Source organism: Mytilus trossulus, chromosome 12 (genome assembly GCF_036588685.1).
Source record: "Mytilus trossulus isolate FHL-02 chromosome 12, PNRI_Mtr1.1.1.hap1, whole genome shotgun sequence".
Taxonomy (NCBI): Eukaryota; Metazoa; Mollusca; class Bivalvia; order Mytilida; family Mytilidae; genus Mytilus; species Mytilus trossulus.
In genome coordinates, this window is record NC_086384.1 from 15667586 (window position 1) to 15689027 (window position 21442).

General features: G+C 33.4%; 1 protein-coding gene and 1 long non-coding RNA gene across 2 annotated transcripts in view; both read left to right on the forward strand.

The window, feature by feature from the left end:
- The window catches only part of LOC134692243 (SCO-spondin-like), a 45890-nt gene that overhangs the window by 16317 nt on the left and 8131 nt on the right, over positions 1-21442 (forward strand). Inside the window, exons 13-34 of the mRNA XM_063552694.1 lie at positions 49-219; positions 586-756; positions 1341-1511; positions 1879-2049; positions 2632-2802; positions 3171-3341; positions 3924-4094; positions 4463-4633; positions 5215-5385; positions 5752-5922; positions 6503-6673; positions 7260-7430; positions 8016-8186; positions 8556-8726; positions 9596-9766; positions 10132-10302; positions 18013-18183; positions 18454-18624; positions 19115-19285; positions 20092-20262; positions 20628-20798; positions 21143-21313. Of these exons, the coding sequence (XP_063408764.1) occupies positions 49-219; positions 586-756; positions 1341-1511; positions 1879-2049; positions 2632-2802; positions 3171-3341; positions 3924-4094; positions 4463-4633; positions 5215-5385; positions 5752-5922; positions 6503-6673; positions 7260-7430; positions 8016-8186; positions 8556-8726; positions 9596-9766; positions 10132-10302; positions 18013-18183; positions 18454-18624; positions 19115-19285; positions 20092-20262; positions 20628-20798; positions 21143-21313 (3762 nt within the window). The remainder of the gene's footprint in view (positions 1-48; positions 220-585; positions 757-1340; positions 1512-1878; positions 2050-2631; positions 2803-3170; positions 3342-3923; positions 4095-4462; positions 4634-5214; positions 5386-5751; positions 5923-6502; positions 6674-7259; positions 7431-8015; positions 8187-8555; positions 8727-9595; positions 9767-10131; positions 10303-18012; positions 18184-18453; positions 18625-19114; positions 19286-20091; positions 20263-20627; positions 20799-21142; positions 21314-21442) is intronic.
- Positions 13546-14648, forward strand: LOC134692082 (uncharacterized). The gene is made up of 3 exons (XR_010102220.1): positions 13546-13678; positions 14001-14171; positions 14480-14648. It is a non-coding gene; the product is annotated as an uncharacterized LOC134692082 (long non-coding RNA).

The window sequence follows — 21442 nt, forward strand, 5'->3', positions numbered from 1 at the left end:
AACCTTAAACATAGAAATATAACTTATTGGATATATTTTCAATTAAAGTGAACGGTGGATGGACTGAATGGTCAGCCTGGAGTGATTGTCCAGATACTTGTAATGATGAGGACCTTATTAGGACTAGATCATGTACGAATCCTTCTCCAGAAAATAACGGAACAGTTTGCCAAGGACACGACTCGGAAACAATTCCATGTTACACTGCAAATTGTCCAGGTAAGAAATGTATATAAAAAAGAGTTTTTCTTTATTTATTAGTTATCAGGAAGTACAAGATTTATCATATATGATGAAGACATAATCTTTACATCAGTTTAAATGAGGTCTGAAGCTGGCATGTCAGTAACTGCTAGTAGTCCTGTATTAAGGTATGTCTCTTTGTCATTATGCTTAGTGCATTTTGTTACCAATTCTAACATCGGTCTCGGACTTCATGTTAACTAGTTTTATTTTGCGTATTGCTATGTTTTTGTTAAAGACGACACGTTGTACGCTATATGCCTCTTGTTCTCGGGAGCTAGTAATCTCAATTTCAATCATAGACATATTAATAAAGCATAATGGATATAATTGTTACTTCAGTTAATGGTGGATGGACAGAATGGTCAGTCTGGAGTGATTGTCCAGAAACTTGCGGAAATGAAGACCTTATTAGAACTAGATCATGTACAAATCCTTCGCCGGAAAATAACGGAACAGTTTGTCAAGGAAGCAACACGGAAACAATTTCTTGTACTACAGCACAATGTCCAGGTAAGAATACATAAAATGGAGTGCATTACTAATTAAACAGCCACCAAGAAGGACAACATTATAGCAATTATTCTTGGTTTTTTTTTATAACAAACATGAACAATACATTTACAATTGCTAACTTGACAGATCTCATTGTTATCTGAAATTAAAAAAAGATATTTCAATTTTATGTATAATAAAAGTAGTTTCTTTGATATGCAGGTTGTAATAAGGATATTACATATACAAGTTAGAGGTTTAGATAGCTATAATAGTAGGTTAAATCCATCATTTCCTAATAAGAAAACGGCTGTACCGAGTCAGGAATATGACAGTGGTTATCCATTCGTTGATTGTTTTTTACCTTTTGATTCTGTCAGTTGATACATCCTTTTTAAATTTTGCCCGGAGCTCAGAATGTTTGTGATTTTACTTTTTATACCATAGCTATGGCACGAAATACTTAATAAAGTACTTACTAGCAGGCAAGGTTAAGATCGATATTTTATGAGTTCCGTTCCACTGTTTTATCGGAAGCTAGTACTTTTTATTTCAACCTTAAACATAGAAATATAACTTATTGGATATATTTTCAATTAAAGTGAACGGTGGATGGACTGAATGGTCAGCCTGGAGTGATTGTCCAGATACTTGTAATGATGAGGACCTTATTAGGACTAGATCATGTACAAATCCTTCTCCAGAAAATAACGGAACAGTTTGCCAAGGACACGACTCGGAAACAATTCCATGTTACACTGCAAATTGTCCAGGTAAGAAATGTATATAAAAAAGAGTTTTTCTTTATTTATTAGTTATCAGGAAGTACAAGATTTATCATATATGATGAAGACATAATCTTTTCATCAGTTTAAATGAGGTCTGAAGCTGGCATGTCAGTAACTGCTAGTAGTCCTGTATTAAGGTATGTCTCTTTGTCATTATGCTTAGTTCATTTTGTTACCTATTCTAACATCGGTCTCGGACTTCATGTTAACTAGTTTTATTTTGCGTATTGCTATGTTTTTGTTAAAGACGACACGTTGTACGCTATATGCCTCTTGTTTTTCGGGAGCTAGTAATCTCAATTTCAATCATAGACATATTAATAAAGCATAATGGATATAATTGTTACTTCAGTTAATGGTGGATGGACAGAATGGTCAGTCTGGAGTGATTGTCCAGAAACTTGCGGAAATGAAGACCTTATTAGAACTAGATCATGTACAAATCCTTCGCCGGAAAATAACGGAACAGTTTGTCAAGGAAGCAACACGGAAACAATTTCTTGTACTACAGCACAATGTCCAGGTAAGAATACATAAAATGGAGTGCATTACTATTTAAACAGCCACCAAGAAGGACAACATTATAGCAATCATTCTTGTTTTTTTTTATAAAAAACATGAACAATACATTTACAATTGCTAACTTGAAGGATCCCATTGTTATCTGAAATTAAAAAAAGATATTTCAATTTTATGTATAATAAAGTAGTTTCTTTGGCATGCAGATTGTACAAGTGATATTACATGTACAAGTTAGAGGTTTAGCTAGCTATAAAAGTATGTTAAATCCACAATTTTCTTATAAGAAAACGGCTGTACCAAGTCCGGAATATGACAGTTGTTCTCCATTCGTAGATTGTTTTGTACCTTTTTATTCTGCCAGTTGATACATTCTTTTTGAATTTAGCCCGGAGCTCAGAATGTTTGTGCTTTTACTTTTTATTCCATAGCTATGGCACGAAATACTTAATAAAGTACTTATTAGCAGGCATGTTTAAGGACGATATTTTGTGAATTCAATTCCACGGTTTTATCGTAAACTATTCGTTTTAACTTCAACCTTAAACATAGAAGTATAACTTATTGGATATATTTTCAATTAAAGTGAACGGTGGATGGACTGAATGGTCAGTCTGGAGTGATTGTCCAGATACTTGCGGTGATGAGGACCTTATTAGGACTAGAGCATGTACTAATCCTTCTCCAGAAAATAACGGAACAGTTTGCCAAGGACACGACTCGGAAACAATTCCATGTTACACTGCAAATTGTCCAGGTAAGAAATGTATATAAAAAAGAGTTTTTCTTTATTTATTAGTTATCAGGAAGTACAAGATTTATCATATATGATGAAGACATAATCTTTTCATCATTTAAAATGAGGTCTGAAGCTGGCATGTCAGTAACTGCTAGTAGTCCTGTGTTAATGTATGTCTCATTGTCATTATGCTTAGTTCATTTTGTTACCTATTCTAACATCGGTCTCGGACTTCATGTTAACTAGTTTTATTTTGCGTATTGCTATGTTTTTTTTAAAAGACGACACGTTGTACGCTATATGCCTCTTGTTTTTCGGGAGCTAGTAATCTCAATTTCAATCATAGACATATTAATAAAGCATAATGGATATAATTGTTACTTCAGTTAATGGTGGATGGACAGAATGGTCAGTCTGGAGTGATTGTCCAGAAACTTGCGGAAATGAAGACCTTATTAGAACTAGATCATGTACAAATCCTTCGCCGGAAAATAACGGAACAGTTTGTCAAGGAAGCAACACGGAAACAATTTCTTGTACTACAGCACAATGTCCAGGTAAGAATACATAAAATGGAGTGCATTACTAATTAAACAGCCACCAAGAAGGACAACATTATAGCAATCATTCTTGGTTTTTTTTATAACAAACATGAACAATACATTTACAATTGCTAACTTGACAGATCCCATTGTTATCTGAAATTAAACAAAGAAATTTCAATTTTATGTATAATAAAAGTAGTTTTTTTGGTATGCAGGTTGTAATAAGGATATAACATATACAAGTTAGAGGTTTAGTTAGCTATAAAAGTATGTTAAATCCATCATTTCCTAATAAGAAAACGGCTGTACCAAGTCCGGAATATGACAGTTGTTATCCATTCGTAGATTGTTTTGTACCTTTTTATTCTGCCAGTTGATACATTCTTTTTGAATTTAGCCCGGAGCTCAGAATGTTTGTGCTTTTACTTTTTATTCCATAGCTATGGCACGAAATACTTAATAAAGTACTTATTAGCAGGCATGTTTAAGGACGATATTTTGTGAATTCAATTCCACGGTTTTATCGTAAACTATTCGTTTTAATTCAACCTTAAACATAGAAGTATAACTTATTGGATATATTTTCAATTAAAGTGAACGGTGGATGGACTGAATGGTCAGTCTGGAGTGATTGTCCAGATACTTGCGGTGATGAGGACCTTATTAGGACTAGAGCATGTACTAATCCTTCTCCAGAAAATAACGGAACAGTTTGCCAAGGACACGATTCGGAAACAATTCCATGTTACACTGCAAACTGTCCAGGTAAGAAATGTATATAAAAAAGAGTTTTTCTTTATTTATTAGTTATCAGGAAGTACAAGATTTATCATATATGATGAAGACATAATCTTTTCATCAGTTTAAATGAGGTCTGAAGCTGGCATGTCAGTAACTGCTAGTAGTCCTGTGTTAATGTATGTCTCATTGTCATTATGCTTAGTTCATTTTGTTACCTATTCTAACATCGGTCTCGGACTTCATGTTAACTAGTTTTATTTTGCGTATTGCTATGTTTTTTTTAAAAGACGACACGTTGTACGCTATATGCCTCTTGTTTTTCCGGAGCTAGTAATCTCAATTTCAATCATAGACATATTAATAAAGCATAATGGATATAATTGTTACTTCAGTTAATGGTGGATGGACAGAATGGTCAGTCTGGAGTGATTGTCCAGAAACTTGCGGAAATGAAGACCTTATTAGAACTAGATCATGTACAAATCCTTCGCCGGAAAATAACGGAACAGTTTGTCAAGGAAGCAACACGGAAACAATTTCTTGTACTACAGCACAATGTCCAGGTAAGAATACATAAAATGGAGTGCATTACTTATTAAACAGCCACCAAGAAGTACAACATTATAGCAATCATTCTTGTTTTTTTTTATAACAAACATGAACAATACATTTACAATTGCTAACTTGACAGATCCCATTGTTATCTGAAATTAAAAAAAGATATTTCAATTTTATGTATAATTAAAGTATTTTTTTGGCATACAGGTTGTACAAGTCATATTAAATATACAAGTTAGAGGTTAAGCTAGCTATAAAAGAAGGTTAAATCCACCATTTTCTAATAGGAAAACGGCTGTACCAAGTCAGGAATATGACAGTTGTTATCCATTCGTTGATTTTTTTTACCTTTTGATTCTGCCATTTGATACATCCTTTTTGAATTTAGCCCAGAGCTCAGAATGTTTGTGCTTTCACTTTTTATTCCATAGCTATGACACGAAATACTTAATAAAGTACTTATTAGCAGGCATGTTTAAGGACGATAATCTGTGAATTCAATTCAACGATTTTATCGTAAACTATTCGTTTTAACTTCAACCTTAAACATAAAAATATAACTTATTGGATTAATTTTCAATTAAAGTGAACGGTGGTTGGACTGAATGGTCAGTCTGGAGTGATTGTCCAGATACTTGCGGTGATGAGGACCTTTTTAGAACTAGATCATGTGCAAATCCTTCTCCAGAAAATAACGGAACAGTTTGCCAAGGACACGACTCGGAAACAATTCCATGTTACACTGCAAATTGTCCAGGTAAGAAATGTATATAAAAAAGAGTTTTTGTTTTTTCATTAGTTATCAGTAAGTACAAGATTGATCATATGATGAAGACATAATCTTTTCATCAGTTTAAAGAGGTCTAAAGCTGGCATGTCAGTAACTGCTAGTAGTCCTGTGTTAATGTATGTCTCATTCTCATTATGCTTAGTTTATTTTGTTACCTATTCTAACATCGGACTCGGACTTCTTGTAAACTAGTTTTACTGTGCGTATTGCTATGGGTTTTTTTTAAAGACGACACGTTGTACGCTATATGACTCTGTTTTTTCGGGAGCTAGTTATTTCAATTTCAATCATAGACATATTAATAAAGAATAATGAATATAATTGATACTTCAGTTAATGGTGGATGGACAGAATGGTCAGTCTGGAGTGATTGTCCAGAAACTTGCGGAAATGAAGACCTTATTAGAACTAGATCATGTACAAATCCTTCGCCGGAAAATAACGGAACAGTTTGTCAAGGAAGCAACACGGAAATAATTTCTTGTACTACAGCACAATGTCCAGGTAAGAATACATTAAATGGAGTGCATTACTTATTTAACAGCTACCAAGAAGGACAACATTATAGCAAACAGACTTGTTTTTTTAACAAACATGAACAATACATTAACTACTGCTGACTTGACAGTTCCTATTTTTAATATCTGAAATTAAAAAAAGAAATCTAAATTTCATGTATAATAAAAGTAGTTTCTTTGGCATGCAGGTTGTGAAAATTATATTACATATACAAGTTAGAGGTTTAGCTAGCTATAAAAGTAGGTTAAATCCACCATTTTCTAATAAAAAAAAGCTGTACCAAGTTAGGAATATGGCAGTTGTTATACATTCGTTGATTATTTTTACCTTTTGATTCTGCCAGTTGATACATCCTTTTTGAATTTTGCCTGGAGCTCAGAATGTTTGTGGTTTTACTTTTTTTCCCATAACTATGGTATGAAATACTTAATAAAGTACTTATTAGCAGTCATGTTTAAGGATGATACTTTGTGAATTCAATTTCACGGTTTTATCGGAAGCTAGTAATTTTTATTTCAACCTTAAACATAGAAATATAACTGATTGGATATATTTTCAATTAAAGTTAATGGTGGATGGACTGAATGGTCAGTCTGGAGTGATTGTCCAGAAACTTGCGGAGATGAAGACCTTATTAGAACTAGATCCTGTACAAATCCTTCGCCGGAAAATAACGGAACAGTTTGTCAAGGAAGCAACACGGAAATAATTTCTTGTACTACAGCACAATGTCCAGGTAAGAATACATTAAATGGAGTACATTACTAATTTAACAGCTACCAAGAAGGACAACATTATAGCAAACAGACTTGTTTTGTTTTTTAACAAACATGAACAATACATTAACTACTGCTAACTTGACAGTTCCCATTTTTAATATCTGAAATTAAAAAAAGAAATTTAAATTTCATGTATAATAAAAGTAGTTTCTTTGGCATGCAGGTTGTAAAAATGATATGACATATACAAGTTAGAGGTTAAGCTAGCTATTAAACGTAGGTTAAATTCATCATTTTCTAATAAGAAAACGGTTGTACCAAGTCAGGAATATGACAGTTGTTATCCATTCGTTGATTATTTTTACCTTTTGATTCTGCCAGTTGATACATCCTTTTTGAATTTTGCCTGGAGCTCAGAATGTTTGTGGTTTTACTTTTTATTCCATAGCTATGGCACGAAATACTTAATAACGTACTTATTAGAAGGCATGTTTAAGGACGAAACTTTTTGAATTCAATTCTACGGTTTTATCGTAAACTATTCGTTTTAACTTCAAACTTAAACATAGAAATATAACTTATTGGATATATTTTCAATTAAAGTGAACGGTGGATGGACTGAATGGTCAGTCTGGAGTGATTGTCCAGAAACTTGCGGAGATGAAGACCTTATTAGAACTAGATCCTGTACAAATCCTTCGCCGGAAAATAACGGAACAGTTTGTCAAGGAAGCAACACGGAAATAATTTCTTGTACTACAGCACAATGTCCAGGTAAGAATACATTAAATGGAGTACATTACTAATTTAACAGCTACCAAGAAGGACAACATTATAGCAAACAGACTTGTTTTTTTTTAATCAAACATGAACAATACATTAACTACTGCTAACTTGACAGTTCCCATTTTTAATATCTGAAATTAAAAAAAGAAATTTCAATTTCATGTATAATAAAAGTATTTTCTTTGGCATGCAGGTTGTAAAAATGATATGACATATACAAATTAGAGGTTAAGCTAGCTATTAAACGTAGGTTAAATTCATCATTTTCTAATAAGAAAACGGCTGTACCCAGTCAGGAATATGACAGTTGTTATCCATTCGTTGATTATTTTTACCTTTTGATTCTGCCAGTTGATACATCCTTTTTGAATTTTGCCTGGAGCTCAGAATGTTTGTGGTTTTACTTTTTATTCCATAGCTATGGCACGAAATACTTAATAAAGTACTTATTATAAGGCATGTTTAAGGACGAAACTTTTTGAATTCAATTCTACGGTTTTATCGTAAACTATTCGTTTTAACTTCAAACTTAAACATAGAAATATAACTTATTGGATATATTTTCAATTAAAGTGAACGGTGGATGGACTGAATGGTCAGTCTGGAGTGATTGTCCAGATACTTGCGGTGATGAGGACCTTATTAGGACTAGATCATGTACAAATCCTTCTCCAGAAAATAATGGAACAGTTTGCCAAGGACACGACTCGGAAACAATTCCATGTTACACTGCAAATTGTCCAGGTAAGAAATGTATATAAAACAGAGTTTTTGTTTTTTCATTAGTTATCAGTAAGTACAAGATTTATCATATGATGAAGACATAATCTTTTCATCAGTTTAAATGAGGTCTGAAGCTGGCATGTCAGTAACTGCTAGTAGTCCTGTGTTAATGTATGTCTCATTGTCATTATGCTTAGTTTATTTTGTTATCTATTCTAACATCGGTCTCGGACTTCTTGTAAACCAGTTTTAATGTGCGTATTGCTATGGTCTTTTTTTTGTAAGACGACACGTTGTACGCTATAAACCTCTGGTTCTTCGGGAGCTAACAATTTCAATTTCAATCATAGACATATGAATAAAGCATAATGGATATATTTTTTACTTCAGTTAATGGTGGATGGACAGAATGGTCAGTCTGGAGTGATTGTCCAGAAACTTGCGGAGATGAAGACCTAATTAGAACTAGATCCTGTACAAATCCTTCGCCTGAAAATAACGGAACAGTTTGTCAAGGAAGCAACACGGAAACAATTTCTTGTACTACAGCACAATGTCCAGGTAACAATACATCAAATGGAGTGCATTCCTAATTTAACAGCTACCAAGAAGGACAACATTATAGCAAACAGACTTGTTTTTTTAACAAACATGAACAATACATTTACTACTGCTAACTTGACAGTTCCCATTGTTATCTGAAATTAAAAAAAAGGAAATTTCAATTTCATGTATAATAAAAGTAGTTTGTTTGGCATGCAGGTTGTAAAAAAGATATTTCATATACAAGTTAGTGGTTTAGCTAGCTATGAAATCAGGTTAAATCCATCATTTCCTAATAAGAAAACGGCTGTACCCAGTCAGGAATATGACAGTTGTTATCCATTCGTTGATTGTTGTTTACCTTTTGATTCTGTCAGTTGATACCTCCTTTTTGAATTTTGCCCGCAGCTCAGAATGTTTGTGGTTTTACTTTTTATACCATAGGTGTGGCACGAATTACTTAATAGATATAGGAAGATGTGGTGTGAGTGCCAATGAGACAACTCTCCATCCAAATAACAATTTAAAAATTAAACCATTATAGGTTAAAGTACGGCCTTCAACAAGGAGCCTTGGCTCACACCGAACAACAAGCTATAAAGGGCCCCAAAATTACTAGTGTAAAACCATTCAAACGGGAAAACCAACGGTCTAATCTATATAAACAAAACGAGAAACGAGAAACACGTATATATTACATTAACAAACGACAACTACTGTACATCAGATTCCTGACTTAGGACAGGTGCATATAGTATACTTATTAGCAGGCATCTTTAAGGACAATACTTTGTGAATTCAATTCCACGGTTTTATCGTAAACTATTCGTTTTAACTTCAACCTTAAACATAGAAATATAACTTATTGGATATATTTTCAATTAAAGTGAACGGTGGATGGACTGAATGGTCAGTCTGGAGTGGTTGTCCAGATACTTGCGGTGATGAGGACCTTATTAGGACTAGATTATGTACAAATCCTTCTCCAGAAAATAACGGAACAGTTTGCCAAGGACACGACTCGGAAACAATTCCATGTTACACTGCAAATTGTCCAGGTAAGAAATGTATATAAAAAAGATTTTTTGTTTTTTCATTAGTTATCAGTAAGTACAAGATTTATCATATGATGAAGACATAATCTTTTCATCAGTTTAAATGAGGTCAGAAGCTGGCATGTCAGTAACTGCTAGTAGTCCTGTGTTAATGTATGCCTCATTGTCATTATGCTTAGTTTATTTTGTTACCTATTCTAACATCGGACTCGGACTTCTTGTAAACTAGTTTTACAGTGCGTATTGCTATGTTTTTTTTAAAGACGTCACGTTGTACGCTATATGCCACTGGTTTTTCGGGAGCTAGTAATTTCAATTTCAAGCATAGACATATTAATAAAGCATAATGGATATAATTGTTTCTTCAGTTAATGGTGGATGGACAGAATGGTCAGTCTGGAGTGATTGTCCAGAAACTTGCGGAAATGAAGACCTTATTAGAACAAGATCATGTACAAATCCTTCGCCGGAAAATAACGGAACAGTTTGTCAAGGAAGCAACACGGAAATAATTTCTTGTACTACAGCACAATGTCCAGGTAAGAATACATTAAATGGAGTGCATTACTAATTTAACAGCTACCAAGAAGGACAACATTATAGCAAACAGACTTGGTTTTTTAACAAACATGAACAATACATTTACTACTGCTAACTTGACAGTTCCCATTGTTATCTGAAATTAAAAAAAGAAAATTTCAATTTCATGTATAATAAAAGTAGTTTTTTTTGCATGCAGGTTGTGAAAATTATATTACATATACAATTTAGAGGTTTAGCTAGCTATAAAATTAGGTTAAATCCACCATTTTCTAATAAAAAAAAAGCTTTACCAAGTTAGGAATATGGCAGTTGTTATACATTCGTTGATTATTTTTACCTTTTGATTCTGCCAGTTGATACATCCTTTTTGAATTTTGCCTGGAGCTCAGAATGTTTGTGGTTTTCCATAACTATGGCATGAAATACTTAATAAAGTATTTATTAGCAGTCATGTTTAAGGACGATACTTTGTGAATTCAATTTCACGGTTTTATCGTAAACTATTTGTTTTAATATCAACCTTAAACATAGAAATATAACTTATTGGATATATTTTCAATAAAGTTAATGGTGGATGGACTGAATGGTCAGTCTGGAGTGATTGTCCAGAAACTTGCGGAGATGAAGACCTTATTAGAACTAGATCATGTACAAATCCTTCGCCGGAAAATAACGGAACAGTTTGTCAAGGGAACAACACGGAAAAAATTTCTTGTACTACAGCACAATGTCAAGGTAAGGACAGTTTATTTTGTTACATATTCTGGTCCTCAGTGCTCTTCAACTTCGTACTGTATTTGGCCTTTAAACTTTTTTTCTTCGAGCGTCACTGATGAGTCTTTTGTAGACAAAATGCGCGTCTGGATAATATTCAAATTTAGTCCCGGTATCTATTATGAGTTTATTTCTAACATTTGACTCGGACGTCATGTCAACTAATTTAACTGTGCGTATTTTTATGTTTTGTTAACGACAATACTTTGTTTGCTATATGGATCTGGTTCTTCGGGAGCTAGTTGTTTTAAGTTCAAACCTAGACATATTCAGAATATGACATAACCAAGAAATCAAACATCAAAAAGACAATTTTCATGAATCCGCAAATACTGGTACCCACTTATAAATAAAAACCTCAGAGAGGCTAAATACTTAATGTCCTTGATACCTTTAAAAGTTTTTTTTATGAAACATATTTGTTAAGTCTGGGATTGCATATTCTGTAAATTCAGAAATAAATTGTGAACACATGCGACAGTATAAGTTTCACAATAATAACGATTCACAATAGTGATATTCCTTCATAAAATTTTCGTAATTGCAACAATTAGATTTTGCATTTTCGCTTAAAATAAATGCATGGATTATTTTCTGCATTTACAGTAAGTTAAAACTTTGATTATTTATATATTCTGATAAGCACAAACCTTCAAAATACTGTGTGGTAATGTCATTCACATTTGTTCTCACATTATTTGCATATTACAAGAAAACAACACAATGCACATGCTAAGAATATTCATTTGTTAAATTTTGTTACAGTTTAGTGCTATGTAAGGGGGTTATACCCTACACGTTAGCATCATCTATCTATCAGCATGCATATATTATAAGATACATTCATCTACTTTAGAAGCCAAATCTTTATTAGTGAATACCAGAACTTGTTTTTTCATATTTTATTTTTAATAGCATTATATGCATTTACAGAATGTTGGACAAACAGTATTCATACAGACAATGTATATGAATATCAGCTTTTGTCTGATCTTGGTATTACTGTTACCATTCCGAATCTTATTAAGTTCAAAGTTAAAGCAAACAATGATGCACATTTGGCTTTACTGTCATCAGCCAATGAGAATGATTCTTTGTACGAGATCGTAATCGGTGGATGGGGAAATACAAAATCTGTTATCCGTGATAAGAAACAAGGAGATCACAAGGCCACTCATCTCGGCCAAGTTTTAAATCCAAATGAATATCAGACATTTTATGTGACATGGAAAGATGGGAATATAAGGGTAGAAGATGAGAACAATGTGAAGTTGATGGAATGGACTGATACCACAAACCCACTGACAATTACAAATGTTGGAATATCTACGGGCTTTGGAGCTAGTGGAGACTGGCAGTTCCCATTGGCATGCCAAGGTATTTTGATTTTCCAAATATAAAGGGAAAGTTGTAGATAAATGGTATACTAATGAGTCCTAGCCCGTCCAATAAAATTCTTAGTCCAATGACTAAGAGGTTTGGGCCAAGTAAACCACAGTTTATTTTAAATTCCAATTAGATGCAAACATATAATTGGCAAAACATAGAAAAAACAAAAATACATAGACGAGCAAAACTGTGACACTCCAAAATTTTCCTAAACCTGTATAGAAGTGGTGTTATATGTATGTTCAGAGGAGGTTGTGAAAGCTGCGGTAAAAGCTTCCATTACCTGATGACGGTATGAGAGGGATGGGTCTATATATGCCTTGTATGCATCGCTACGCCAGTCGCCTTGAGCTCGTATAACCTCACAAGGGAGGCCACATTCCAAAGCAAAAGAAGCCCCACTCCTGCGAAAACTATGGCCAGAATATTGGTTGCAATCAAAACCCAAATGCTACAAAGCCCGCCTTAAGCGACTTAGAAAGGCTGGATATGTCAGTGGTGTTACTAAATTGTTTTGTAATAGATAAAAGCAGGGGAAGGGGTTGTGGTCTGAGCAATCATATTATGCAAAAAATAACAAAGCACTTGCAGGACAAAATGGGGAATCTTTTATCCTGGCAAAGGGGATCTCTAATACACTGTGAGCATACTGAATAGTCTTAATCTTGTGAATTCTTAAAATAACCCCTTGCGGTTGGACAATAATATCCTGTCTGCTCAAATAGTGTGGGACAAGGGGCAACTAAATTGTATTTCATCAGAAATGAGAAAAAGGCAACCAAACAAGCAGCTCAAAAGGCCAAGTCCGCAGAACACGATTTTGCCAGTTGATACATCCTTTTTGAATTTTACCCGGAGCTCAGAATGTTTGTGATTTTACTTTTTATACCACAACTATGGCACGAAGCTACTCAAAAAAGAACTCAAAAGCAGGCATGTTTAAGGACGATACTTTACGAGTTTAATTCCACTCTTTCATCGGGAGCTAATCGTTTTAATTTCAACCTTTAACATAGAAATACAAATTTTCAATTTAAGTGAATGGTGGATGGACTGATTGGTCAGTCTGGAGTGACTGCCCGGAAACTTGTAATGATGAAGACCTTATCAGGACTAGATCTTGTACAAATCCTTCTCCAGACAATAACGGTACAGCTTGTCAAGGAAACAACACGGAAACAATTTCATGTTACACTGCAAATTGCCCAGGTAAACAATACATAAAACAGAAGTGTCGTTTAAGAATATTTGTTAGATGGATAAGTTGAATATAAAAAACATATCAAACTTTAGAAATATGGATTGCCTTAAGAATTTAAAAAAATAGCAATGATTTTAGTATGAATATAGCAACTTAAGTTTTTGTGTACATAGGCTTTTGTACAAACACTCAATACAACACGCACCGCAAGGCGTATGAAAGAAAAAAACGTTTTGTGAGCTAATTGCCACTTGTTCATATGGAGCAAATCATTCCAAATACAATCTATATGAAACAAATGGTAATTATTAAATATATTTTGTACTTCAGTTAATGGCGAATGGACTGAATGGTCAGTCTGGAGTGATTGTCCAGATACTTGTAGGGATGAGAGCCTGATTAGGACTAGATCTTGCACAAATCCTTCTCCAGAAAATAACGGAACAGTTTGTCAAGGAAACAGTTCGGAAACAATATCATGTACTATAGCAAATTGCCCAGGTAATAAATACATAAAAAAGTGATTGTTTCATTGAATAGTTGGAACCAAAAAGCTAATGATATTAGAGAATTTTTTTTAACATTCAAAATATGTTGCAAAATCACATTCACGAATGATAGATTGAAAACTCCCTCAGTAATATTTTTTACTGAAATAAAAGTATTGTTTTGTGATCACGATTTTAAATTTAGAATGTTAATAAAGGAAAGGTTGTGAGCTGTTTGTCACAGGTTTATAGGGAGCCATTCGTTCCAATTGCAACCTTAAAAAAATAAATACAACTTATTGGATATATTTTACATTTCAGTTAATGGCGGATGGACCGAATGGTCAGTCTGGAGTGATTGTCCAGAAACTTGTAATGATGAGGACCTTATCAGGACTAGATCCTGTACAAATCCTTCTCCAGACAATAACGGGACAGTTTGTCAAGGAAACACCACGGAAACAATTTCATGTCACACTGCAATTTGCCAAGGTAAACAACACATACCACAGAAGTGTCGTTTAAATAAAAAAAAAATCCCAGATGTATAAGTTGAATATAAAAAACCTATCAAACTTTAGAAATATGAATTTCCATTGTAATTTTTATAGGTGGTAATGTTTTAGTATACATATAACAACTTAAGATTTTGTGTTAATCTGCTTTTGTACAAATACTCAAGAAAGTGCGGATCACCAGGCTTACGAAGAGATATAAGTTTTGTCAGCTAATTGTCACTAGTTCATAAAGAGCAAATCGTTCCAAATACAATCTATATAAAAAAATGGTAAATATTAGATATATTTTGTTCTTCAGTTAATGGCGGATGGACTGAATGGTCAGTCTGGAGTGATTGTCCAGATACTTGTAGGGATGAGAGCCTTGTTAGGACTAGATCATGTACAAATCCTTCTCCAGAAAATAATGGAACAGTTTGTCAAGGGAACAGTTCGGAAACAATATCATGTACTATAGCAAATTGTCCAGGTAATAAATACATAAAAAAAGTGCTTGTTTCATTGAATAGTTGGAAACGAAAAGCTAATGATAATTGTTTTAAAATTTTTTTAAATTCAAAACATGTAGCAAAATCATATTCACTAATGATAGATTTGAAACTCCCTCAGTAATATTTTTTTTTAATTCTTTACTGAAATAAAAGTATTTGTTTGGTATCACGATTTTAAATTAAGAATGTTAATAAAGAAAAGGTTGTGAGCTGTTTGTCACAAGTTCATATGGAGCCATTCGTTCCAATTGCAAGTTTAAAAAAAAAATACAACTTATGGATATATTTTCTATTTCAGTTAATGGCGGATGGACCGAATGGTCAGTCTGGAGTGATTGTCCAGAAACTTGTAATGATGAGGACCTTATCAGGACTAGATCTTGCACAAATCCTTCTCCAGACAATAACGGAACAGCTTGTCAAGGAAGCAACACGGAAACAGTTTCATGTTACACTGCAAATTGCCAAGGTAAACAATACATAAAACGCAAGGGTCGTTTAAGAATATTTTTTTCAGATGGATGAGTTGAATAAAATAAAATATATCAATCTTGAGAAATATGAATTTCCATTACAATTTTTATAAGTATTAATATTTTTAGTATAAATATAGCAACTTAAGATTTTGTGTACATCGGCTTTTGTACAAACACTCAAGAAAGTACGGATCACCAGGCTTACGAAGAGATATAAGTTTTGTCAGCTAATTGTAACTAGTTCATAAAGAGCAAATCCTTCGAAATACAATCTATATAAAACAAATGGTAATTATTAAATATATTTTATACTTCAGTTAATGGCGGATGGACTGAATGGTCAGTCTGGAGTGATTGTCCAGATACTTGCAGTGATGAGAGCCTTATTAGGACTAGATCATGCACAAATCCTTCTCCAGAAAATAACGGAACAGCTTGTCAAGGGAACAGCTCGGAAACAATATCATGTACTTTAGCAAATTGTCCAGGTAATAAATACTTTAAAAAGGTGCTTGTTTTATTGAATAGTTGGAAACGAAAAGCTAATGATACTAAATAATAAAAAAAAAAAATGTTTGAAATCAGAACATCAAAATCCTATTCACGAATGATAGATTAAAAACCGCTTCAGTAATATTTTTTTCATTTTTTTACTGAAATAAAAGTTTTTTTTTGGTATCACGATTTTAAATTTAGAATTTTTAATAAATGAAAAGTTTTGAGCTGTATGTCACAGGTTCACAGGGAGCCTTTCGTTCCTATTGCAACCTTAAAAAATAAATAAAACTTATTGGATATATTTTCCATTTCAGTTAATGGCGGATGGACTGAATGGTCAGTCTGGAGTGATTGTCCAGAAACTTGTAATGATGAGGACCTTATCAGGACTAGATCCTGCACAAATCCTTCACAAGAAAATAACGGAACAGTTTGTCAAGGAAGCAACACGGAAACAATTTCTTGTACTACAGCAAATTGTCCAGGTAAGAAATACTTTAAAAAGGTGCTTGTTTTATTGAATAGTTGGAAACGAAAAGCTAATGATATTAAATAAAAAAAATTAAAAATGTTTGAAATCAGAACATCAAAATCCTATTCACGAATGATAGATTAAAAACTGCTTCAGTACTATTTTTTTCATTTTTTTACTGAAATAAAAGGGTTTTTTTGGTATCACAATTTTAAATTTAGAATTTTTAATAAATGAAAAGTTTTGAGCTGTATGTCACAGGTTCACAGGGAGACTTTCGTTCCTATTGAAACCTTAAAAAATAAATAAAACTTATTGGATATATTTTCCATTTCAGTTAATGGCGGATGGACCGAATGGTCAATCTGGAGTGATTGTCCAGAAACTTGTGATGATGAGGACCTTATCAGGACTAGATCCTGCACAAATCCTTCTCCAGAAAATAACGGAACAGTTTGTCAAGGGAACACTACGGAAACAATTGCATGTACTACAGCAAAATGTCCAGGTAAGACATCCATTAAACGAAGTTGTCGTTTAGTTAAATAGTTCTTATTAAGAAAAAGCTTCTAACAATATAATTTTCAACAAAGGAGTAGGTCCGGTAAGGACCGATTTTGGCCTCAAATTTCAGGTTCATTTGACGAAAGGTTTTGACCACTTTTTATACACTTAAGTGTCTATTTCATTTGAATCAATCAGTATATGTGAATGATTTAAGCTGATGTAGTCATTAAAAACGATCCGATTCAAGCTCAAATATGAAAAATCTATCAAATATGCCGAAAAATGTCACTTTTCAGTTGGTTTTTGTCAAAAATAAAAGTGGCCGCATTCGTGTTCATCCTCAACCTTTATATATGTTATGTATTATAATAAAATACAACTTACATTTCAATATTAAGGATGAACACGAATGCGGTCACTTTCGTTTTACACGAAAACCGTCTAAAATTTAACTAAAATGCTCGAATTTTGAAGATTTCAGTAATTTAGCATGATTGTATGGTGCTAGTACCCGATATATGTGCATTGTATTGTCAAAACAGTCCATATTTATGTAGCAGAAGCATTCTACTGTCCAATAGATAACTGAAAAGTTTACATTTTAACATTTTTTTAAAACTGCTGTATTTTGAGGCCAAAAAGGGGTCTTACTGGACCTACTCCTTTGAAATTCAAAGCATATTGTAAAACTACATTCACGACTGATTAAATCCCACAGTTTTCAAGAGTAGAAAAATAATATATTAAATGTTTTGTTTAAATAATGTTATTCTTTATGCTTTGTAAGACACTAGGTTGTGAGCTTTATTTCACTGGTTCAAAGGTTGTTAGTCGTTTCAATTGCAACCTTAAAAAGATAAATACAACTTATTGGATATATTTTTTACTTAAGTTAATGGTGGATGGACCGAATGGTCAGTCTGGAGTGATTGTCCAGAAACGTGCGGTGATGAAGACCTTATTAGGACTAGATCATGTACAAATCCTTCTCCAGAAAATAACGGAACAGTTTGTCAAGGAAACAACACGGAAACAATTTCATGTTACACAGCAAACTGTCCAGGTAAGAAATATATAACACAGACACAGCGGTGTCGTTTAAGAAATTGATCATTAGTAAGGACAAGCAAGAAGGAGCTTGACAAAAATTTTCATTCAAAATATGTTGTAAAATCATATTCACAACTTCTAGGTTAAGAATAACTCTTTTGATGTGTACTTTAAGACGATACCATGTGCGTAGTATTCCACTGACTCAATGGGACCAATGGGTCGTTTATATTGCAACCACAAGCACATTTATAAAATTTATCAAATGCATTTTCCATTTTAGTTAATGGTGGATGGACAGAATGGTCAGTCTGGAGTGATTGTCCAGAAACTTGCGGAGATGAAGACCTTATTAGAACTAGATCATGTACAAATCCTTCGCCGGAAAATAACGGAACAGTTTGCCAAGGGAGCAACACGGAAACAATTTCATGTTCTACAGCACAATGTCCAGGTAAGAAATATATTAAACGGAGTACTTGTTCATTTAAATAGAAATAATTAAGAAAACACGTAATGGCTGAAAGAAATTTGAAATTTAAATAAATACAAAATAAAGGGTAGAAATGGGATGTGTGTCATGTAAAAATCACAATGGGATAAAAAAAAAAAAAAAAAAAAAACTGATTTCTGATACTTTTAACATGTTTAATAACCAATCAGGGTTAATTTAAAGTTTTCAAAGTGTTGTACTCATTCAGGTAATAAAGCGTATATTGGAGTGAAAGATAAGATCGAATGACGTATATTCAACATGAAGAAAAAATATTTCATCGGTTAGACTTTTCTCCGTACACTGACTTTTACAGTCCGTAAAAGAAACTTAATAGAAAAATTTAAAAAAAATCTATGGTGGTTAAACATGAATATGATAATTGTATGAAATTTGATGGAGACAAGGTATGGAGAATCTAACAAAGGTATATCGATATTTGTTCAAATAGTGAATGGAGGATGGTCAACTTGGACACCATGGTCAAGCTGTCCGGAAACGTGCAATGGTGAAACTTTAAATCGTACCAGATCATGCTCAAACCCAGAATCTGACAACAATGGGACGGATTGTCAGGGAAATGATATAGAGTACATGTCTTGTCAAGAAGCACCATGTCCAGGTATGTAACCTAATTATTTCCTTTTAGTTTAAATTATATAACAACTAGGCATTGATTTGTATAGTTCGTTCTTATGTTGAACTGTTACACCCCTGTCCCAGGTTAGGGTTGGTTTGGAATCCCGCTAACATGTTCAACCCGCCGCATTCTGTATGTATGTGCCTGTCTAAAGTCGTCAAGAGACAGTAATTCAGTCGTTGTCGCTTGTTGATGTGTTACATATTTGTTTTTCGTTCATTGTTGTACATAAATTAAACCGTTAGTTTTCTCTTTGCATTGTTTGACATTTGTCATTTCGGGGCCCTTTTATAGCTTACTAGAAGGTATGGGCTTTGCTCATTGTTTAAGGCCGTACGCTGACCTGTGTCATTTGGTCCCTTGTGGATAGTTGTCTCATTGGCAATTGTGTCCCATCTTCTTTTTTATGTTGGTCGATGAAACAAAAGATCATTGTTGTGAAAGAATGATGGCATAAACAATTTTATTACTAGTATACAAATTTTAATAATTAGAAAAAATGCATTACGTATCACATACTGTAAACGGCCTCCGCATACCAAAAGTAAAGTAAAAGTGAAGTTAACTAGTCAACAAAGAACTGCTGCTATCACAGTTAGGTAGAAAAGATATCAATAAGTAAAATGAACAATCAAAGGCGCTACTGCGGATTTCCTGATTCCACTTATAATAAGTAAAATGAGCAAAAATTGATTTGGTTGTTGTATGACTGATAAAACTTGGGCCATACAATACATTAAGCAATGTTAAGCAATCATCAAAGAATTGTTAATATCTATTTTAAACAGTTAATGGAGGATGGACAACTTGGACACCATGGTCAAGCTGTCCGGAAACGTGTAATGATGAATATCTAAATCGTACAAGATCCTGCTCAAATCCGGCTTCTGTCAACAATGGAACAGATTGCCAAGGGAATGATATAGAGTTCAAGTCATGTCAAACAGCAGATTGTCCAGGTAGATAGACAAACCTTACTTTCTTTCAGTTTTATTCATAAAACAAGAGAAATTTTGTTACATTTTCATTAAAACAAGAATTAAATATCTCAAAACAATTAAGGATATATTCGACTATTTATGATTTAACAGCTTTTCATTATAAGCAAAACTCATACTGTATCACAAACTGTAAGCGGCCTTCACATAACAAAAGTGTAGTTAACTGGTTAAGTAAAAACTGTCCGCAATCACAGATAGGTAGAAAATAGAGTAATAAGTAAGATGAACATAAATGAATTTAGTTGTAATATGACCGATTAAAATTAAGTAAGACAAGACATTGGGCTTTCTAACAGAGTAATTTTGATATTTGTTTTGCACAGTGAATGGAGGATGGACAACTTGGAGTTCATGGACAAGCTGTCCGGAAACGTGCAATGGTGAAAAATTAAGTCGAACCAGATCCTGTTCCAACCCAGAGTCTGACAACAATGGGACAGATTGTCAGGGAATAGATATAGAGTATATTTCCTGCCAAGAAGCAAAATGTCCAGGTATATAGCCAAACTATTTTTCTTTTAGTTTAATGTACACAACAATAGGAATTGTGGTATATATCTGTCAATGATACAAAAAGTCATTAAAGTGACAGAATAAGGATATGCACAAGTTTATTGAATTATACAATCTTTCATAATGAGCAAAATGTTTCGGTTCATAAATTGTAAACATCCGCTTGCTTAACTAGAATTAAAGTTAAATGTTCACGTATAACGTGTTCGCCATCAAAACTTGATAGATTTATTATAAGCATTTCATGGTTGTATGACTGGGTCAATTAAAATTAGACAGAGCGTTACGATCTGTCAAAGGTATGTTGATATTTATTTTCTAATAGTGAATGGACAGTGGTCAACTTGGACATCATGGACAAGCTGTCCGGAAACGTGTAATGGTGAATATCTAAATCGTACCAGAACCTGCTCAAACCCAGCCTCTGAGAATAATGGAACAGATTGCCAAGGAGATGATATAGAGTTCAAGTCATGTCAAACAGCAGATTGTCCAGGTATATATTTTAAACTGTACCCATATTTTGACTAATTTATTTATTGTGTTTGTTTATTTAACACATAAATGTAAATATAACGGATTTTGATGAGACTGTCATTAAAGTGAGAGGGTTAGCGCTATAGAA